General features: G+C 60.9%; 8 protein-coding genes across 8 annotated transcripts; 7 read left to right on the top strand and 1 right to left on the bottom strand.

Annotated features, from left to right (window-relative positions):
* Positions 1–483: 483 nt before the first annotated feature.
* VTJ83DRAFT_5119 (uncharacterized protein) lies at positions 484–1,829 on the top strand (the record flags this gene model as incomplete). The annotated part of the gene is made up of 4 exons (XM_071011684.1): positions 484–506; positions 586–801; positions 858–1,662; positions 1,725–1,829. The coding sequence occupies 4 exons, from the start codon at positions 484–486 to the stop codon at positions 1,827–1,829; spliced, it is 1,149 nt and encodes a 382-aa protein (XP_070866569.1).
* A 687-nt stretch (positions 1,830–2,516) lies between these two features.
* On the top strand, positions 2,517–3,211 carry VTJ83DRAFT_5118 (uncharacterized protein; the record flags this gene model as incomplete). Its single annotated transcript, XM_071011683.1, has 5 exons — positions 2,517–2,611; positions 2,666–2,713; positions 2,820–2,907; positions 2,971–3,033; positions 3,089–3,211. 5 exons carry the CDS (start codon positions 2,517–2,519, stop codon positions 3,209–3,211), a joined length of 417 nt encoding a protein of 138 aa, XP_070866568.1.
* A 580-nt stretch (positions 3,212–3,791) lies between these two features.
* VTJ83DRAFT_5117 (uncharacterized protein) lies at positions 3,792–5,199 on the bottom strand (the record flags this gene model as incomplete). The annotated part of the gene is made up of 2 exons (XM_071011682.1): positions 3,792–4,798; positions 5,085–5,199. 2 exons carry the CDS (start codon positions 5,197–5,199, stop codon positions 3,792–3,794), a joined length of 1,122 nt encoding a protein of 373 aa, XP_070866567.1.
* A 2,227-nt stretch (positions 5,200–7,426) lies between these two features.
* VTJ83DRAFT_5116 (uncharacterized protein) lies at positions 7,427–8,699 on the top strand (the record flags this gene model as incomplete). The annotated part of the gene is made up of 3 exons (XM_071011681.1): positions 7,427–7,794; positions 7,853–7,958; positions 8,028–8,699. The coding sequence occupies 3 exons, from the start codon at positions 7,427–7,429 to the stop codon at positions 8,697–8,699; spliced, it is 1,146 nt and encodes a 381-aa protein (XP_070866566.1).
* Positions 8,700–10,217: 1,518 nt separating this feature from the next.
* Positions 10,218–12,544, top strand: VTJ83DRAFT_5115 (uncharacterized protein; the record flags this gene model as incomplete). The annotated part of the gene is made up of 2 exons (XM_071011680.1): positions 10,218–11,469; positions 11,547–12,544. The coding sequence occupies 2 exons, from the start codon at positions 10,218–10,220 to the stop codon at positions 12,542–12,544; spliced, it is 2,250 nt and encodes a 749-aa protein (XP_070866565.1).
* A 1,354-nt stretch (positions 12,545–13,898) lies between these two features.
* On the top strand, positions 13,899–15,105 carry VTJ83DRAFT_5114 (uncharacterized protein; the record flags this gene model as incomplete). Its single annotated transcript, XM_071011679.1, has 2 exons — positions 13,899–14,309; positions 14,419–15,105. 2 exons carry the CDS (start codon positions 13,899–13,901, stop codon positions 15,103–15,105), a joined length of 1,098 nt encoding a protein of 365 aa, XP_070866564.1.
* An 825-nt stretch (positions 15,106–15,930) lies between these two features.
* Positions 15,931–16,622, top strand: VTJ83DRAFT_5113 (uncharacterized protein; the record flags this gene model as incomplete). The annotated part of the gene is made up of 4 exons (XM_071011678.1): positions 15,931–15,933; positions 16,125–16,352; positions 16,456–16,514; positions 16,598–16,622. 4 exons carry the CDS (start codon positions 15,931–15,933, stop codon positions 16,620–16,622), a joined length of 315 nt encoding a protein of 104 aa, XP_070866563.1.
* A 1,728-nt stretch (positions 16,623–18,350) lies between these two features.
* On the top strand, positions 18,351–19,803 carry VTJ83DRAFT_5112 (uncharacterized protein; the record flags this gene model as incomplete). The annotated part of the gene is made up of 2 exons (XM_071011677.1): positions 18,351–18,540; positions 18,623–19,803. 2 exons carry the CDS (start codon positions 18,351–18,353, stop codon positions 19,801–19,803), a joined length of 1,371 nt encoding a protein of 456 aa, XP_070866562.1.
* Between the last annotated feature and the right edge of the window lie 408 nt (positions 19,804–20,211).

Genomic DNA, 20,211 nt, shown 5'->3' with positions numbered 1-20,211 from the left:
ACGCAAAGACGGGCCAGGTGGCGGGCGGTTTTGAGTCGGGATCGAGCCGGTATCGAGCGCGGGTGGTGCTGCTCCTTCGTCAACCTCGAGGAGGCTTCCATGGATGCTCCAAAAAATTGGGGTCCCGCTCAAGCCACCTCATCAGCCAGCACCCGACCTCACCAGCCACAGGCCTGCCCCGCCTTCTGCGTTTGGTGGGCTGGGCGGTGGTAAGGGGGGGGGGGGGGGGGCTGCACCCGCGATGATCCCTGAACGGTTGTGCGTTCTGATTGGTCTCACCTCAACGATGCCTAACAAGGTGCGCCGGGCTCCAGTCGACGTGCATGTCGGTTCATCAAGGGGGCCAACGGCAGCGGTGAACAACCTTGAACCTACAACACTCTTCCGAACCTTGTACGACACCCCAGGTTTTCCCCCCCTCCGTGGTATTCTCGCCGTCGCATCCCCAAACCTTTCTCCAGCCAGCATCCGAGAGCCTTCACCATGTTCAAGTGGGCTCAGCAACAGTATGGACCCCCCCGCGCCTGCAGCAGGCGGACCACGGCCCCGCCGTTGGGATTCAGCGGCTGACCCGCCACTTCACAGACTCGCCAACGTCGCGGGCACCCAGGAGCCCATCTACGGCCCCTCCGCCATCAAGTCGGTCGCCGAAGAGGCCAAGACGACGCCCTACACCGAGCTCACCAGGGACGATCTGAAATGGCGTACCCTGTCGTCGACCTGCGTCGAGACGCAGACCTTCTACTTGATGGCGGACAACGGCCAGCTCGCTTTCTGCCAGGTCATCTATAGCAACGTGGCGTAGGGTGTCTTCTGCACTGCTCCGCCAAAGCCCTGTCCCGCTGACCCCTTCGCAGCGGCATTCGCGTCACCTGCCAGTTCAACTGCAAGATCTTTACCCTCGACGGCTCGTCGACGCCCCACCTCTGGTCGTCCACCCCTCTGTCCAACCACAGCTTCAACGAGGAAAAGACGGCCTTCTACGCCGATAATTGCTCCGTCGAGCTCTCGGAAGACGGCACCTCCTTCAAGATCAAGTCGACAGCCGACCCGCAGGCCATCGTCGACCTGACCGTCAAGCGCACCGCCCCCGGGTTCAAGGCCGGCACGACGGGCACCACGCTCTTCGGCACCGACCTGTCCAATCCGTGGGGCTCGATGCGTCACGTCTTTTGGCCGCGGTGCGTTGCCGAGGGCACCATCCTGACCAAGAACGGGCCCATCGACTTCAAGGGCAAGGCCTTCTTCGCCCACGCCCTGCAGGGCATGAAGCCGCACCACGCGGCCGCCAGGTGGAACTTCTGCAACTTCCAGGGTCCGACGCACTCGGCGATCCTGATGCAGTTCACGACCCCGCCGTCGTACGGCTCGACCGCGGTGACGGTGGGCGTGGTCGCCAAGGATGGCGAGATCGTCGTCGGCGGCTGCAATAGCGATGTCGTCCATCTCAAGACCAAGGGCGACTCGGAGAACGAGTGGCCCGAGCCGACCCACATCCGCTACACGTGGTCGGGGACAGGGAAGGATGGGAAGCCTGTTGAGGCTGCCATCGAGGGCGCTCTCGAGGACAGGCTGGATAGGATAGACGTTATGGCCGAGGTGCCGGGCTTCGTAAAGAAGATTGTCTCCACCGCGGCCGGAACCAAGCCGTACATCTACCAGGTGAGCCGCGCTGGAATGCCTACCGAGTTTGGAAAAAAGCCGTGCTGACCGATATCCACCAGTACTCGCCGCAAAAGACGAAGCTGTCTCTCAAGCTGCAGGTTGGCGACCAGGAGGTGACCGAGGAGGGCATCACCATCACCGAGGCGACCTTCATCTCGGCCTAGATGGGCTGTACCGCCAGGTTGCATGGCTTCGGCTTTGGGTAGGCCGCTTGGCGAGAAGAGACTGGATAGACGATCGGGGTAATCCGTGCTCGGCGCCGTACTTTGTTTGGTTTCGCGGTGTCGGCGGACATAATCGAGCTTTTGCCAGCTTTCATATAACTTCGCATACTGACGAAGACATAGACAAGTTTAATTCGCATTTGGCAAAGACCTGATACTTTTTGATGTCGGTGGGGACGTAGAACTGGTTGGCGGTCGGCGTGTGCTTGCTTGGAACCCTGGGTGACCGCTCTGTGCGTGGTTGACCAGATCAACCGAAGCAATCCAAGATGCAGATGATGTGAATGGATGAAAACCTTCCCAGTGCTTCGCCATACACAGTACATCCTCCGCAGCTTCGCGAACCCCGCGAGGCTCGACAATGCATTGTTTGGTTCTTTCCTTTTTGGGAATCTGAAATGCGAGTTTTCTGCCCCGCTTTCCTTTTCAGGTCATCTCCAAGGACGCGGTTGGCCTCACTTTCTTTGCCCCCCCCCGACCAACTCTCATCCCAAACCTGACATCGGCCCCATGAAAGCCCTTTTATGTCGTACATAACTCCTCCGACGAGCGATCTCTCGTCTTGTTCGGCATATCGTTGATCGCCCCTGTATTTGACTTCGAGGTCCTCCGGACGCCCTGTCCGCCATGCCTCCCACGATTACCCAGCGTGGTGGCCCTGGTGGCCTGAGAAGGCCCGGCATCGCGGGCAAAACGATCCAAACGACTGCAAAGCGGCACAGGTAGGAACACCGTCGCGCGTTTTCTTGACTCGAGTTTCTAACTCTGTGCCACAGGAAAATCATCAAGGATTGTATCCGCGGAATCACAAAGCCCGCCATCAGGTTCGGCCTTGTCTCTCGCTGTCTCACTGCGTGTTTCTGTTCGGGTGTCTCAGACATCGTCAACGCTAGAGCTGACTGACCCACCAAATCCAAATCCAAACATTAGGCGTCTGGCCCGCCGCGGTGGTGTCAAGCGGATTTCGACTACCATTTACGATGAGGCGCGGGACGCGCTCAAGACGTTCCTTACGGCTGTACGCCATCCTTGCTGCTTTGCTATGTACATCATCCATGCTCCTAACGGCTGCTTTGTGTAGATTATCCGCGATGTGGTTACTTACACGGAGTACCGGAACGCCAAAACGGTCACGGTGAATGACGTGAGCAACCCTCAACCCGGGCCCTACAGGCCCAACGCTAACGGCTTCTTCCTAGGTCATCTTTGCGCTACGGAGAATCGGCAAGCCCATCTACGGATTCGATCCCGAGACGTACGATCCGAGGAAACGCAAGCTCGACGTTGGCGCTCCGCGGGCGCAAAACCATGAGGACGACTAAGCGGCGGCGCGAGGTTTCGTTTCACTACGTGATTTTTTTCTTTTCTTTTGTGTTCTTTTGCTGTATACGGGTGGACGGCGTTCAGTATAGGGTTGGCGTATGATGCTCAGAGATAACGTTCAGGGAGGACCATGGAGTCAGTCTGACAAGAGCTCTGGTATCCGAGGCAGGTCGAGGGTTATATACCACAATGTCGCAGTCGCACATGGCCATGAAAGAAGCTCATGGTAACCAAAGAAGCACATGAATGCAGCGATAGGGGTTAACTGGAATCCGACTTGTTCTGATGAATGAAATTTCCCACGTATCATGAAGCGAGCGTCTATGTGGTACCTTGAGACAAGTAAAACCCGTTCTGCCCCTAGTACCTTGTGGTCAAAGACCCTCTCTCCCGTGTCCTTGCTAAGCAACCCGAAACGCCGCCGGCAGCCAAAAAGACCCAATGAATTGCCCAACCCTGTGATGGTATCATATCCCAAGTTGCCCCAAACTGTATCCTCAAAGGCCCCCCCCCCCCCCCCCCCCGCCCAATCTCTCCCAACATTGTCTCCTGACTCCTCAGGTCGAATCAAAAAGCAGCCTACCTCCTCCTCCTCTCCCTCGCCGCCTCCATCTCTTTCACAACCCTTTCCAACCCCCTCGCAGCCCTCATCTCCCCCCTCCAAAACGGCCTATTAAACACCTCGGGCAGCACCTTGACACTGTTTGCGTGTTCCCTCGCAAACCCCACCTCGGCATCCCGCCCGCACCGTTCCCTCGTCACACGCACCGCTTCGCGTAGCATGTCCTTGCCCAGCCCGCGGCCGCGGTACCCGAGACGGATCGTCCAGGCGCGGATCAGGCCCTTACCGCTGCTACGAAGGCCCCGGAGGCTGTTCTGGCGGCTGTGCCCCTTCCGCCGGCCCCCGGAGCTCCCGACGGCACCGGCGCCGCTGCTGCTGCCGCCGTCGGAGGAGAGCAGGCACGGCCGCTCGAGACGGAGGACGAGAGCGCCGACGATTTCGTTGCCGAGGCGCGTCGCGAGGACGAGGTCTTCGTACCCGCCGCCGCTGCCGCCGCTGCCGCCGCCGCCGCGGCCGGGGCTGTGGAGGAGGAAGCCCCCCGCCGCCGTCAGGCCCTCGGCGGCGCGGAGGTAGCCGGAGGTGAGGGAGCGGATGGCCCCGACGTACGCCGCGCAGGCGCCCAGGATGGCCAGCGCGAAGAACGCCGCGGCGAAGTCGCGGTGGGAGGAGGAGTACCGATAGAAGCCCGCGAGCACGGTCAGAAGCGCGGCGAGCGGCAGCGGGTGGGTGGCCAGATGGACGGCGGCCTTGTGGCGCTGCTGGACGATGCTGTCGGCGATGAGGCGGAGAGCAACGGCCTTGTCGGCGTCGGAGGTCAGGATCTCGAGGGAGGGCGGGGGGAGGTCGTCATCCTCGGCCGGGGAGGGAGCGTCGTCGTCGGTGATGGGGGAGGGGTAGTGGGATATGGTGGTGAGGAAGAACGCCGCCGGCAGGGCGTGGGAGGATGGGAGCGGTCCGAGGACGGGCGTCGAGGGTGGTGATGTGTGTGCCAGCACCAGGTTGGCGCGGAGGAAGGTCAAAAAGGCTGGCCAAGAGGTGTCAACGGAGGGTTCAATATCACAGAGCGAGGCGGATGTAACCGTAGGATGAAGCGCCCCGCACGCTGCACCGACGACCGGGTGCTTGGGTTGGTGTGTGGGCAGGGTGGTGGGGGGGGAACAGCGATGAAACAGAGTGATAGAGGGAAGCCCGGCAGGACAGGTCAAGGAGAAGCAGGAATGCTCCGGGCTTCGGAGGATAGCTTGGTGTGTGTGTGTGGCCGCGGGGGGGGGGGGGGGGGGATGCCTCGGCGGGACAAGAAAGAAACCTACCAGCGCTGGTTTTCAAGCCTGGAACCGCCGAGTTGATTCTATCAACGAGCGTGTAAGGCTGGTAGCTGCTCAAGTTGAGCTCTGCGATGGCACCAAAGCTGGATGAGCTCTCCATCAGGGTGAGCGCGCTGCGTGGATGACGCCGAAAGCGTGTAAGTCGTGTGAAGCCGACAAGGGTGCAAATGCCGCCGCCGTGACTTCGCTGGGCCAACCATTCCCAGGAAGCAAAAGAGAGAGCTCGACTGCGTCCGGGAGAAGCGTGGTGAGCAGTGTTCAAAGATGGCTGGACAAGAGGTTGTCTTCGAGAGTGAAGACGTTCGGCGAGCGGAGAGACGGAAGGTTGCCCACCTCCACCGCCGACTGGAGGTTGGGGGGGGCAGAGAACTTACATCGACGGACGGAGCGCCCTTCAGGTTGAACAGAATTAGGATGAGAAGCACACACGGACGCCTCCGAATGACGACACTATGTATCTAGCCTACGAGAACCTTTCCGTCAAGGGTCGGCTCGTGCCTCCAATAGATAACAGCCCGCTGCAGATCCTATATAAAATCCTGCACTGCGCCGTCCCCCTTCCCCGCCGTCAAAACGCAAAAAGTTGGGCTTGGGCCGTGGGGTCCCCGCCGTCCAGCGGGTTGCGCACCATCGGCGTGCCCTGTCACGATAAGGGCTTGTTGGAACCATGGGTTTGCTGGGTCATCGGACCATGGGGCAGGCGATTGGGACTCGTTGGACGCTTGCAAGGAGGAGGAACGTGATGCATGCAACCAATCTCTAACCATCTCCCATCAGTCGGGTAGCCCCACCTCCGTCGCAAGCGCATCCTTCTGAAACATCTCAGAGACGAGACCGCGGTGGGGGTTTTGCATGAGACGCCAGCACGTTTTTGGCGTGTGCTAGGCAATCGGGGGGCACGGTAGCGTCGGCTGATGGCAGACCCCATCGACGATCGTTCACCATAACCGAAGGAGATGTGAAAAAATGCCGGGCAGGGCTGGTGGAGAGGCGCCATCTGCGGCGTCAACCCTCGAACTGTTGGCGTGTACACAGTATAACACGCAGCACAGTAGTAAGTTATACGCTCAAGCCGCAGCGTACAGTCTAGCCTGTGGCACGAAAAATGCCGTCCGGCACCAAGGCCTGGTTGACGCCGGCTTAGATCCATGGTTTGCCATCTCTGCAAGATGCCGACTTTAGGCACTGTCCAGCACGCACCTCACCGCCTGACGGCCCAACACGGGATGTTTCTTGCGCTTCTTGGTCGATCTGAAAGGCCCTCGCTTAAGGAGTCCAAATCACGGACATCAGCGTCGCAGTCGGCTTTTAGACTCGGGCTCGCATACAAGCACCTGTTAGCCCCTGCCCGCGGCACCCGTGGACGGCGAGGAACGACCATCATGGCAAATTTTTTTCTGATGGGTTTTTTTCCCCTTCTTGGTTCACCAGACAAGCCTTGTCCGGGTTGCATGGACACAACGATACTACGATGTCAGGAAGTAGTAGTCCATTGGTATCGATAGGCCTATGCTTATCAACGCACCGTTCTCTCGTACGGTGTCGTATAAAAAGCAGGATGCAGACCACAAAAGCTTTCCGTTGACACCTTCGTTGGTGATCCGTCGTTGCATGCCTCCGGAGGGCTGTTGTGGCGGGGGGGGGCGCATATTTCAGTCGCTATAGTATTATAGCAGAAGTAGGTCGGGCTTTGCTGCGTCCAAGTGCCCGTGCCCGTGCCCGTGCCCGACGCCACCTGAGCCCGACCTGAAGAATGCCTGAGCCGCCGGCTTCTCCACCGAGCTGGATTGTTACTGTGTAGATCTCCAAGTGTGGCGTTACTGGAGCCGTGCTTGAACGGATTCATTCCAACGCCGACGGCCGTGAAGCGGCTCTCGGTCGGGGCCGGAAAATTGCGGACCGCCGTGCCCTGCCCGTTGCGGAAGTTCCCGACTCCGCCCAGCTGACTCACCACTACGCCCTACCTCAACCAAGATCCGTTTTGTTATCGCGGGCCGTCCGTTCGGAAGGCGTTTCTTGGTTACCTGGCCGAGCTCCAGGGATGTTCAAGGAGGCTGGCTGACCACTTGTTTGCTGTAATTACTCCGACTTTGACCGAACGACGGCAGTCGGGGCGTGAAACGCCTCATGTTGGCTCCGGCTCCGACGCTTTCGCATCAACCTCTCGTTGCGGCGAAGGTCATGTCCCGGTCCGAGGGCGAATATAAATCACGAGGACGGGCGCTGTCGAAACGGCTGCTCTTATTTGTATGGTAGACTCATCGTCAATGACAAGCCTTCTTGTCGTGGTGTTGCACCTCATCGAGACACTCTCCACTTCAACGCAAATGATGTCCCTTGGAGCCACCAAGAACATCTGTGCCTGCTCGCCAAAGCAGACAGCGCGGCTCGGCCACGCCGTGGGGCTCGCCCTTTACCAGGGCCCTCTTATCGGGGTAGCGTACCCGGCCACGGTCCGCCTCGCTACCATTTTCCACCGCCAGCCCAGCCCCTGTACGAGAAGCTTCACAACAACACCCGCCCACCAGCTGCGGGATGTCTTCCCCCGCAAGGACACGCCTTTCGTGCGCAAGACGCCGCCGGCCTGGAAGCATCCCGGCTACACCGAGGAGGAGCTCCTTTCCGTGACGCCTGGCCATAGGCCGCCCCAGGGCGTGGGCGACTGGGTCGCCTGGAAGCTGGTCCGCCTGGCCCGGTACGTACCCTGACTTTGGACTCCGTTGCCGCTTGCGGTGGCTCATGGGCAAGAACAGATGGGCAACCGACCTTGCCACGGGCATCAAGAGAGATCAGCAGGTCGACATGAAGAACCCCACCACGTCACTGGCGGCCGAGAAGCCCCTGACGGAGGCCCAATGGGTATGGAGCACGCTTCCGCACCGGACCCGAGCCGCTCCAGAAAGCAACCGCTGACTTTGCCTCTCCCAGCTCATCCGACTCATCTTCCTCGAGTCCATCGCCGGCGTGCCCGGCATGGTCGGCGGCATGCTCCGCCACCTGCATTCCCTCCGGCGCCTCAAACGCGACAACGGCTGGATAGAAACCCTCCTCGAGGAGTCCTACAACGAGCGCATGCACCTGCTCACCCTCATGACCATCTCCGAGCCCGGCTGGTTCATGAAGACCATGATACTCGGCGCGCAGGGCGTCTTCTTCAACGCCGTGTTCCTCAGCTACCTGATCTCGCCGCGCATCACCCACCGGTTCGTCGGCTACCTGGAGGAGGAGGCGGTGCATACCTACACGCGCCTGATCCGCGAGATTGAGCAGGGCGCGTTGCCCAAGTGGTCGGATCCGGCATTTGAGGCGCCGGAGATTGCGGTGACGTATTGGAAGCTGCCAGAGGGGAAGAGGACCATGCGGGATCTGTTCCTCTACATCCGGGCGGACGAGGCTGTGCATCGCGGCGTCAACCACACCCTCTCGAACCTGAAACAGAAGGAGGATCCGAACCCGTTTGTGTCGGAGTACAAGGCGGGCCAGGAAGGGCACAAGCCGAATGCCGCGCTGAAGCCGGAGGGGTATGAGCGGGAGGAGGTGATTGGCGTGGAGTCGCTGCCCTCGGGGCCCTCTCCGAAGCCCTATCTTCATCATGCTTGAGTTGTGTCTTTTGGCGTTGGTTGGGTCGTGGGTTTCACTGGTCGTGTGTTTTTGGTAGGGTTCATGGCATAGATCGATACCCTCCCCTCTCTCTGGTAAAATGGGATGACGGTGGGTATAAAAGTACATCTCCGCGCGTCTGTACAGCTCCACCTGACCTTCTAGAGCCATTTTGCTGTGTAACCAACTCCGATGTGATGACTGTAAGATACACAACGAGCGTAAACGGGCATCTGAGCTTTAGGTACTTCTAGGTACCGCATAAATACGCAGTAGAGAGAGCGAGAGAGAGAGAGACCCAATTGAAATGGATGCTGTAGGGGCTACTAAGGTACGTTGGGCCCACGTGCGGGTACTAGGTCAGGCCCGGCAAGGTACACCTGACCTTACTACGTAGTTTAGGTTTATTCACTCTCAACATCCCATTCCATATTTAGGTAGGTTGTTCGCAGCCCAGCAACGTCAATCAAGCAGCGGGCTCTCTCGCACATCACACATCACCATGAACACCAGATAGCCATGCTCGAGACTTGTGGCTTGCACTAGCAGTGCTGCTGATCTCCCTTTGCTTCTTCAAGCTTTCTTTAGGCCCGAGCTAGCGAGCCCCGTTAGGTCAAAGCGGCTCGTCTCCCTTCGGTGGGTGATGGCTAACACGAGGCAGGCCGGGGCAGTCGAGTCTCAGGAATCGGGTACGAGCCAGGGCCGTGACATGGACGTACGTTCGGGTCGGGTCGGGGGTCGGCCAGTGACCCTGTCCGGCTTTGGCCCTGCAGGCTTCGGCTGAACCTTCGTATCCAACGTCAACGGTGGCATATCCAGCGCGTTGGCTTGATGCCGGAGGGTGGCTGTCGCTGTCATGAAACCGTGCCTTCAAACGGCGGCAAGGTTGAAGATTGGTGGAGAGCCAAACCGTCATGCCGTGTCTCTCGAGAGCAGGGTTCCGTCATGTGCGTCGAGGGTGAAATGCAAGCGGGGCCGAGGAGGGGCAGTTGGTGATTCGCCGGCGGGGCCCCACCGGGTTCCCAGAACGGACGGGGACCCACAGGGGCCACCCGGCCCCTCCACGCCCACTTGCCGCGCTGATTCCTTGGGAACGCCCATTTGGGAGAGAGACAGAGAGCGAGAGAGCGGGGAGTCAGACCAAGGGGACGGCGGCTACGGAGACACACCAACCTCGAGGCTGTGAAATCGCCGGGCCAGTTTTATCCAACGTCTGGCTGCGCAATTTCAACCGCCCCGTTGGCGACAGGCGAAAGGACGATTATCGGCGCGTGCCTTTTCACCGCGACGAGGAAACCAAGTGCCAGCTCATCAGCGTGCGACAGCGGGGCCGCCCCAAGGTCGCGTCGTCGTTCGCTCGCTCGCAGGCACAGCCTCACAGCACTGCCACCCGCCCGAAAGGCTGATCGCGCGAGCACGCCGGGAAGTCTGCCTCGTGCGTTCTAAAGACGGAAACACACAACCTGCCGACCGCCTTCTACACGAAGCTCCCCTTGAGCGGCCCAGCATCCAACCCCCATGGACGACCAACAGCAACCTCAGGCCCGCGGGCGCTCCCTTTCGGCCGCATCCCCAGGTGGGGGTATAAGGAACGGCCCCTCGCCGTCGCCTAGCCGTTTCCCCAATCCGAACGAAGCCGGAGGAGCCACGTCCATCGGCCTCGGTGTCGGCGTTGTCGATCCCGCATCCCAACAGTTCTCCCTGACTCAGCCCGGCTTCTCGGCGCCTTTTGACCCGGGCTCGACCGGCCTCTCTGCCCAGCCCTCCTTCTCGCAGCCCCCCCTCAACAACCCCTTCAACCTGACCACAACCGACTACTCGGCCCAGGGCAAGGCTGAGCCTTCGTCTCCCTTCCTCCCTCCCAGCCCGGGCTTCCCAGCCCAGTCGCAGCCACCCCAGCAGCAGCCGGACCTCGTCACCGCCGCCTTTACCGACGGCGACTTCACCATCTTCCCGCCCGCCCCGGGGGAGCCGCAGTTCAACGCCCCCCTCTTTGGCACCGACGGACAGCGCCAGCTTTCCGTCGCCGAGCCCGCCATGATGGCCCAGGCGAACTCCAACCCCACCCCTCCTCACCTTCTCAGCCCCGACATGCACCAGCCCGCCTCCACGAGCCACTCCCCCACCTTCAACCGACACCAGTTCTCTTCCCCGCCAGGCAGGCACTCGAGAAACGTCTCTCTGGGGCCCGAGGCGGCGCTCCTTCCGGGACAGATAGACAGCTGGCATGCGGGGCCTCAGTTCCAGCGCCACCGCCGCTCCGCGTCCGAGTTTTCGGACGTCTCGTCGGCGGCGCCCTCCCCCCACCTCGCCAGCTGCGACCAGTTTGATCAGTTCGAACCGGCTCACTCGCCGTTGCAGCAGCCTCAGGATGCCGCCCTGTACCACGAGCTGCACGGCCTCGGCACCTTCACCATCTCAGAGACCGGGGCGCACTCGCCGGCCGCGAGGAGCCCCTCGCACAGTCCGGCCATCTCGCCACGCATCCCGCCGCAGCATCTTCCCGACCTCGGCCCGCAGGGCAACTTTGTGCTGCAGTCCCAGAGCAACAGCTTCGGCACGCAGTCCTTCATGCAGGCGCCGCAAGAAGCCTTCCCTCAGTTCAAGCAGGAGCCGTCCGAGCCGCAGCAGCCGGCACAGCCGTCGCCGATGCCGGCCCCGATGCCGGCCCCGCCGTCCATCAACATCGACTTTGCGCCGACCGCCGTCAAGACCAACTTTGACCAACCCAAGAGCCTTGATATCGACTCCCTGACCCCGCCAGAGCGAGGTAAGCCCCATTCCTTAATGCTGATCGTCGCGCAGCGGCCGAGAAAAAAAAAATACTGACGACTCCCAACTCACCAGGTCGACCCCGGATACAACGGCCTCGTGCCGTCACGGACCCGTACAACAACAGCGGCGGGCTCCTGAGCGTCCAGCGCGGAGTTTCGGCATCCGGAGGTCTCTCCCCGGACTCGGCAGCGGCATCTCGGAATGGATCCCGCTCCATCTCCCCCGCCAGCTCCACAGCCTCCGGTAGGAGACGTCAATCCACGTCGTCGGTGCCCAACAACGTCATGGCCCTCCGCCTTGCCGACCCAGAGTACAACGGGGCCCAAGGCGACGGATCAGGAGCCAAGCGCGTCCAGAAACATCCCGCCACGTTCCAATGCACCCTCTGTCCCAAGCGCTTCACGAGGGCCTACAATCTCCGCTCCCACCTGCGCACCCACACCGATGAGCGGCCCTTTGTCTGCACCGTCTGCGGCAAAGCCTTCGCGCGGCAGCACGACCGAAAGCGCCACGAGGGTCTGCACTCGGGCGAGAAGAAGTTCGTCTGCAAGGGTGACCTCAAGCGCGGCGGGCAGTGGGGCTGCGGCCGCCGCTTCGCGCGCGCGGATGCCCTGGGCCGGCACTTCCGCTCCGAGGCCGGGCGCATCTGCATCAAACCGCTGCTTGACGAGGAGATGGCCGAGCGGGTGAGGCAGTGGGAAGAGGGGCAGAGACAGCAGGCCCAGCAAGCCATGGCCGCGGCCGGCATGCAGCCCGGCGGAATCTCCATGATGCCTCCCGTGGATCCTAACACGGGATACCCGATGGATGCCAGCGGGAATTACATGCTCCCGCAAGCGCTGCTCGCTCAGTACCCGGCCCTGGCGCAGATGAACTGGTCTGCGCCGGATATGGGCGGCGGTAGCGGGATCGAGGATGAGCTGAGCGGTGGTGGCAGCTTTGACGCCAGCGACTACGATGACGGGGATGATGGGGGCTACGTAAGCGGGCCGGGAACCGGGTTCGGGCAGGGTGGCATGCAAGAAGGGTTTGGAGAGATGGGATATGCCAGCGACTATGGTGGTCGCTGATGTGTTTATTTCCTTCCTCTTCTTCTTCTCTTTCCGCCTCGTCTTCTGTCGGTTGGTGCCTTTTTGTGCGCTTGCTTGCTGGCGCAGGTGGTCGTCGTGGGCCGGCGATTTTGCATGGCGGCCACCAACCGGGAGGTGACAGCTCCGACTCTACGGGCGGGATGTTTGAAGCTGATCTATCATCATCTCGCCTTGCTTTATACCCAACATTTTTGGTTTCCTGTTTTTTTTTTTTTTTTTTTCCTTTGTTCTTGTTTCCTATGTTTCTTTGCCCTTTTTTTTTTGGTTTCTGATCCCAGGCACCGCAGGAGCGGTTGTCATGAACTTGGGTAACCGTCATCGATGGCATGAGGATTTCTGTGGTATCTCTCTCCTCCAGCACCAGGTGTTAAGAGGTTGGTTGGTCTTCGCTCTTGGATCGGACAGGGCGACACAGGCTCAGGTTGTCAATTGCGAAGTTTTGGATCTTCTTCTTAGAATGGGCTTCCGTGGTACGCTACTTTAGATAGACACAAATCAGCGCCAAGGGTTTCTCTTGGTTGGAGTTCATCACGTCGTGCTCAGCTGGTGTGACTGGCTCCTGAGGTGATCTGCATGATCTGCATGAAGCACTCGACACCCCGCATGCGCCATCGAGAGAGGTCCCGGCGGGGAGTTATCCCGACCCCACCTCGAAGGTAGACCTCGACTTAAACCATCAAATCAAGGCAGAGCCCTGGTGGATGAGTAAACCATTCAGACCTCAGCGAGTTGAATCAACCGAGGAATCAAGTGGTTTCTCCTTGCTGGTGTGGGATGCTGATGCTTGAGGCCCCGTCGACAGCCAATCGGCCCAAGGTTCCTTGGGGATTTGTTTACAAATCTGCCCCGAGCGGGCCCCGCCCCGCCCCCTCAGCTCCCGCCCAGCTCACCCGCTTCCGACCACAATGGTAGTAAACATCAGCGGCAGTAGTCGCGGATGCTATCCAATGGGCGGGTCAGACGATTGCGTGTGCGAAACCGGTGATGTTGGCGACCCCGGCGAAGCTCACCGACGGGCTGCGCGGTTGGGGGGATGTTGGTTGTGATGTCATGTCGTGGAACCATCTCATGACGATTTCTAAGCCTCTTACAACACCAACGTCTTGCACTAGTGCCTTGCATCACGGCGGCAGCCGGTCTTAGAAACGGGCGGAAGGGAGATATAAAAGACCTGTCCCCACAGCGGTTGACCTCGGGTCTCTGGTAGATAGCTCCCAAGCCAAGCAACCCTCCCTACATCCCATCCCCTCTTTCTCTCCTCCCAACCACGCGCAGGAATCAACCATCCAACCCCTCCAGCTCATATCCCAAGCCGCCTTGGAAAGCAATCACCATGTCGTCGCTCCCCTCCGAGATCAAGGCCGTTGTCATCACATCGCCCGGCGTCGCCGAGGTCAAAACGGTTCCCCTCCCTTCGCTCCCCGACGACTACATCCTCGTTCAAACCAAGGCCGTGGCCCTGAACCCCACCGACTGGAAGCACCGCGACTACGTTCCTGGCACCACCAACACGCGCGTGGGCTGCGACTACGCCGGCATCGTCGTCAAGGTCGGCCCCAAGGCGGACAAGCAGTTCGCCCCGGGCGACCGCGTCACCGGCTTCGTCCACGGCGCCAACAAGCTGAGGCTCGACGACGGAGCGTTCGCCGAGTACATCATCGCCAAGGCGGGGTTGCAGATCAAGACCCCCGACAACCTGAGCGATGTCGAGGCGGCGACCCTCGGTGTGGGGATCAGCACGGTGGTGGGTCCCCCCCCTGGTTCACTTCCCTCCACCTTCGTTCCTTACGCCGTGCCATCCCGCAGCGAAGCGAAGGACAGCTGACCGAACGTTTGTGTGATGCGATACGCAGGCCCAAGGTCTCTACCAAGCCCTGAAGCTCCCCCTCCCGGGCACCCCCGAGGCCGCCGCCGCCGCCGCCGGCTCCCCGCCTCCCGAGATCCTCATCTACGGCGGCAGCACCGCGACGGGCATCCTCGGCATCCAGTTCGCCAAGCTCTCGGGCTACCGCGTCGCCACGACGTCCTCGCCCGCCAACTTTGACTACCTCAAGTCCCTCGGCGCGGACGGCGTGTTTGACTACCGCGAGCCGGACGTCGCCGAGCAGATCCGCGCGTGGAGCGCCGACGCGGACGGCCTGCTGACGCTGGCGTGGGACTGCATCAGCCTCGAGCCCTCGGCCCGGATCTGCGCCGCCGCGCTGAGCAGGACCCGGCCGAGCCTCTACCGCGCGCTGCTGCCGGTCGACGACAAGGTGGTCAAGGAGGTGAACGGCAAGGCGGATACCGCGGCCACGCTGGCGTATACGATGTTTGGGGAGCCGGTTGACATCGGCATCCAGAAGCCGGTGGTCCCGGAGGACTATGAGTTTGGCAAGAAGTTTTGGGAGCTGTCGAGGGGGCTGCTGGCGGAAGGGAAGCTGAAGCCGGCGAGGGTGGGGCTGAACAGAGGCGGGGAGGGCCTGGAGGGGGTGTTGATCGGGCTGGACGAGCTGAAGCACGGGAGGGTGAGTGGTGAGAAGTTGGTGTATACTCTTTGAGGGGACGACGAGGCGTGGTAAGCAAGAGGAACAGCCGCCCGCGAGAACGGCCCCGCTGCTGTTCTAGATGGCTGCAGCGTGTGCATGTCCTCGCAAACTCGTGTCGCTCTTCATGTCTTCATATCACTTCGTTGAGGAAGAGAGCTTGAGCGGTCGAAGGGAGCAAGTAGGTACTGTAATTACCAGCCCATGGGCTTTATGGGCTGGAGCCGGATGCCAGGCCGCCCGTCGAAGAAACCCGACATGTTCCACCTCAATTGCCCACCGTGGTACCTGCAAGGCTCGCTGCCTCTTGCTTTGAACCGAGCTCCGGCAGATTTTGGCTTCAATGCTTCGTCTCGGTCCAAGGCGATACCTACCGGTAGCTCAAGTCTTTCCCTTGGGTGCTCCGCAGCGCCGTCACTTGCCGTCGTCGCTCGCTGCGGTGTTTGTGACACACGAACCGGAGCGAGCGTTAGTTACACGTGACGATACGCGGGCGCTAGTATCGATCGGCGCCAATCACGGCCGACAAACCCCGAAGAAATTGTGGGCCGACCCCGCCCAATGCCCCCGGCCGTCCGGGATCCGGCAAAAAATTGGCGACATTTCTAGATGCTTATCGAAGCTCAATCCCGGATCTCGATCCGCTCTTCGACCGATTGAAAATCGGCGTTTCCTCTCTGGCAGCCTCCGTTCTCCAACTTTTTTTTTCCCTGGTAAACTTTGCTACACCGTCCGCAAATCCCATCCCGACCGCACCCGTTGGCGATCCTGCTTTTGTAATCCTACCTCACCCTCCCCCTCCCCGCCCACCGTTTCTTTTTACACACACCTCCAGCAACAATGGTGAGTGCCGCCCTACGTCCGCCACCGTTGGCTCCGCAGGCACAAAACGGCCTTGCGAGCTTGCTTCCGCAGATTGGCCAGCCCCAACCACCACCGCGACCCTCGTTGCCACCAAACATCCCATCCGGGAACCGCCGCATGAAGCGCAACAGGCCACGCTGACCTTTCTCTTTCTTGTGCGTCCCGAGCAGGCCACCTCGCTCCGCTCCATCAAGTCCCTCGTCCCCCTCCTCGACCGCGTGCTGGTCCAGCGCGTCAAGGCCGAGGCCAAGACGGCCAGCGGCATCTTCCTGCCCGAGTCGAGCGTCAAGGAGCTCAACGAGGCCAAGGTCCTGGCCGTTGGCCCTGGCGCCCTGAGCAAGGACGGCCAGCGCGTGCCCATGAGCGTGTCCGCCGGCGACCGGGTGCTGATTCCTCAGGTATGTCGGGGCTCTTCCGGATGGTGCGGCAGGATGGAATCACCAAGAGGAGGTTTACGATGAAAAAAAAAGCATCCAGTAGCTGACAAAGGGGGGATTGTAGTATGGCGGCTCGCCGGTGAAGGTCGGCGATGAGGAGTACCACCTCTTCCGGGACAGCGAGTAAGTTTTGACCACCCACCACCCGAGCCTGCTGTGCGTGTGCGGGGCCGCGGCGGCGCTGACATGACGTGCTCGTGTTACAGGATCCTGGCCAAGATCAACGAGTAAACCGGAAATGGAACCGAAAAGCTAGATACCCACGAATGCCACGACGCCATCTCTCTCTCTCGCTATGTGTACCATATAATGTGTTCAAATACAAAGCATGTACAACAATGACTCGACCACGAGGACATGAGAAGGCCAGACGAACAAGGCCTTTGGTAGCTGCCATGTTCCTGGCGTTTTGGGCCGCCGTTTGTCAACCCCCGGATAGGCTGATGCATGCGCATCATTCGCTGGTTGGGAAGGCATGGGGGCTGAGGAAAATAGATGGCGATCTCCGCTCCACCCAAGGCTATCCCATGTGTTCATTGTGTTGATGCGGGCGGGTCCACGTGGCAGCTTGTCTGGCAGCGGCTGGACCCCTGACATATTTCGACGTCTGGCCTCGAGAACGCGGGTGAGGGGAGACAGTTCGCTGGGAAGCCTCTACCGTCGGCAGAAGTGACGGATCACCTGTTCCACATTTGGTTCCAATGCCGAGTCGAGGCGGTACTAGACAAGAAAGCCTTCTCGGGTCAATGGGCGACGTCTTCGAGCCGCGGCCGAACCCTGGCTAGCTAGAGGATGGTTAAGACGGATGATTGTCTTGGGATTGGTTGTCCAAGTTTGTTGTCCATCCTGTATTAAGGGGTCACAGATTGTCTTGGACAACGGTCCGCAACAGCGACCTGGACAGGGCGTACCAAGGACGTTGGCAACTTGTTGTGTATTATGGTGTACACAGTACGTGATCATGTCGCAAAGTTCCATCAACAGTGGACAGGCCGCAGCCCCTGATTTGTTGCTCTCTAACCGCCCGCCCGCCCGCCCGCCTGCTCCGCAGATTTGGTAGGCCGGTGCAGCCGACGAGTGGCAGCGGCAAGCCCTTTTTTTTTTTTTTTTTTTTTTCTTTTCGTTTGTTCCAGAGCAATCCTGATCTTCCCCAGACATTCTCGCTGATCTGACCTGCAGGAATCGCGTCCCGCCCTGGCCAACGAATCCGGTCCAGGTCGCATCGGCCGACGTCAGCCTGGCCTCTTTGTCTCACACCAGATGCAGCCCCCCCCTTTCAACCTCAAACCGCCACATGCATCGCCAAATGTGAGCCAAGAAAGTCTATTGCAGGACGAACGAGCGGCTGTCTCCTGTGGGATTGTAGTTACAAGACAAGACAATCCGGCCGAGGGTTCTTCTGTGCTGCGCTCCATGGACTCCGTCTTCCGTTCGGAAGGGGGTGAAGGGGCCGGCCTCTTTCACGTCCTCACCCTGTCTTCATGACCTGATCCGCAGGTGCAGGCAAGCCGGCCTTGTTGCTCGCGGCCCCGGAGAGGATCGGATTTCCCCCTGACGCTTGTATCCTTGGGACCGGCTGGTCCTACGTGAGCTGTGTGCCATGTTAGAGAGTGGGTGACACCAGCATCCATCCCACCTCCTGAAGATATCTCCAGGGGGGGGGGCCGCCCATCCAATCCTTTGCCGCTCGAGAGAGGGCCTTTTTAACTTCTCTGTTCGCCGCTCCTTTCGGCTGCTCGCTCTGTGGGACAAGTCAGTCCTTCGCCTCTTCATTTCTTCTATTCTCCTTCTCTTTGTAGGACGCGAGCACCATCTTGCCCGACGGCTTGTCCACTCCTTCGTTTTACTTTTTTTGGGTCCTGGGTGACGTTTTGTTTCGTTCTCGAGTATACACTTCATACCTTCGTTTCCCTCTCTTGCAAGGCTGGCCCGATAGTTCTACCGCAACCGTGAGAGACGATGCATTCCTCCACCGTCTTGACGCTCGGCCTGGCGGCCGCCTTCTCCCCGCTGGCAGCGGCTCACACGGTCTTTACAACTCTCTTCGTCAACGACGTGAACCAAGGCGATGGCACCTGCGTACGCATGGCCAAGCAGGGCAGTCTCTCGACGCATCCCGTCAGCCTCGACAGCAGCGATGCGGCCTGCGGTACGTCGTTTGCGTTGCCCCCCCCCCCTCGAGCGTCCCCATCTGATGCTGACATCTTCTGTTCCCCCCCCCCTGTTCTCAGGCCGCAACGGCAACGATGCGGTGGCCTTCACCTGCCATGCCCCGGCCGGCGCCAAGCTGACCCTCCTCTTCCGCATGTGGGCGGACAACTCTCAGCCGGGCTCTATCGACCCCTCCCACGTCGGTCCCATGTCCATCTACCTCAAGCAGGTCTCCGACATGGCCACCACCTCGGCCACCGGGCCGGGTTGGTTCAAGATCTGGAGCGAGGGCTACGACTCGGCCACCGGCCAGTGGGCCACCGAGAAGCTCATCGCCAACAACGGCCTCCTCAGCGTCAACCTGCCCCCGGGCCTGCCGGCCGGCTACTACCTCGCGCGCCACGAGACCATTACGCTCCAAAACGTCACCAACAACAAGGCCGATGCCCAGGTCTACGTCGGCTGCGCGCAGCTCTTCGTCCAGGGCACCGGAAGCGCCTCCGTCCCCCAGGACAAGACCGTCTCCATCCCCGGCCATCTCACCGGCTCCGAGCCCGCCCTCGTGTTTAACCCCTACGCCCAAGACCCCGCCACCTACCCCGCCTTCGGCCCGGACGTCTTCTTCCCCGCCGCCGACGGCTCCGGGAAGAAACAGGCGCAGCAGCAGCAGCAGCCAACCCTCACCCACACCGCCGGCGTCATCCCCGCCGGCTGCCTCCTCAAGAACGCCAACTGGTGCGGCGTGGAGGTTCCCGACTACGCCGACGAAGCCGCCTGCTGGGCGTCGGCCGAGAACTGCTGGAGCCAGCTCGACGCGTGCTACAAGACGGCCCCGCCGTCGGGGAGCCGGGGGTGCAAGGCCTGGGAGGAGCAAAAGTGCAAGGTTCTGCAGCGGGCCTGCGAATCGCGCCGGTTCCCCGGGCCCGAGAACAAGGGGCAGAAGCTTGACCAGGCCGCGGTGGACGGCGCCGCGCCGCCGGGGGCGCTTCCGCCGGCCGTGAACGCCGGACAGCGCGGGACCGAGACGCCCGGCGGCGGCAACGGCGGCAGCGCTCGGGACGGGGACGGGAACGGGGACGGGGACGGGGATGTTGATGGCAAGGAGGAGGAGGAGGAGGAGGAAGGCGGGGACCGGAGCACGGCTGCTGCAGCGACGCTGCCGCCGCGGCCGACACCAACGCGCAAGGCGAAGAGCTGCTCGGAGGGCCGCCGGCCTCGTCGCCTGCGGCGGCAGGGTCGCAGGCGCAGCGTGAATTACTGAGTAGGATTTGGCGGGGCGGAGAGCGTGCTTTTGAGGGACCACGAGAGTTGCGGCGCGCCGAGGGAGCGGCGAGGCCGGCAGCTCTGTTGGTTGCGTTGGTTCTCTACTTGCAAGGGGCGTGCCCCGATGTTGACCTTCTCTTCTTGCCTTCGTTGCTGGCTGGGATGTGCACAGCCTTGATCAACTACCGCTGCGTTCTGTTAAAGTTCTGGTAGCTTTGCTTTGCCTTCGTTTCTGCGCAATACTGCTTCTGCCGAGAGCGGTATTAGTGCCGGATTGCGCCTTGTATGTATTAGATAGTATTACTATGTGGAAGCTTATGTACTGTGTACATTGAAAGGCGGTTCGCCATTGCTCCGCAACAGGTAGCGCCCCAGCTCGTAGCGAGACATGCTGAGCTGGAAGAAG

The sequence above is a fragment of the Remersonia thermophila genome, chromosome 4 (genome assembly GCF_042764415.1).
Source record: "Remersonia thermophila strain ATCC 22073 chromosome 4, whole genome shotgun sequence".
Taxonomy (NCBI): Eukaryota; Fungi; Ascomycota; class Sordariomycetes; order Sordariales; family Chaetomiaceae; genus Remersonia; species Remersonia thermophila.
The sequence above is the reverse complement of the archived record's forward strand: the minus strand, read 5'-3'. Positions and strand labels throughout refer to the sequence as shown.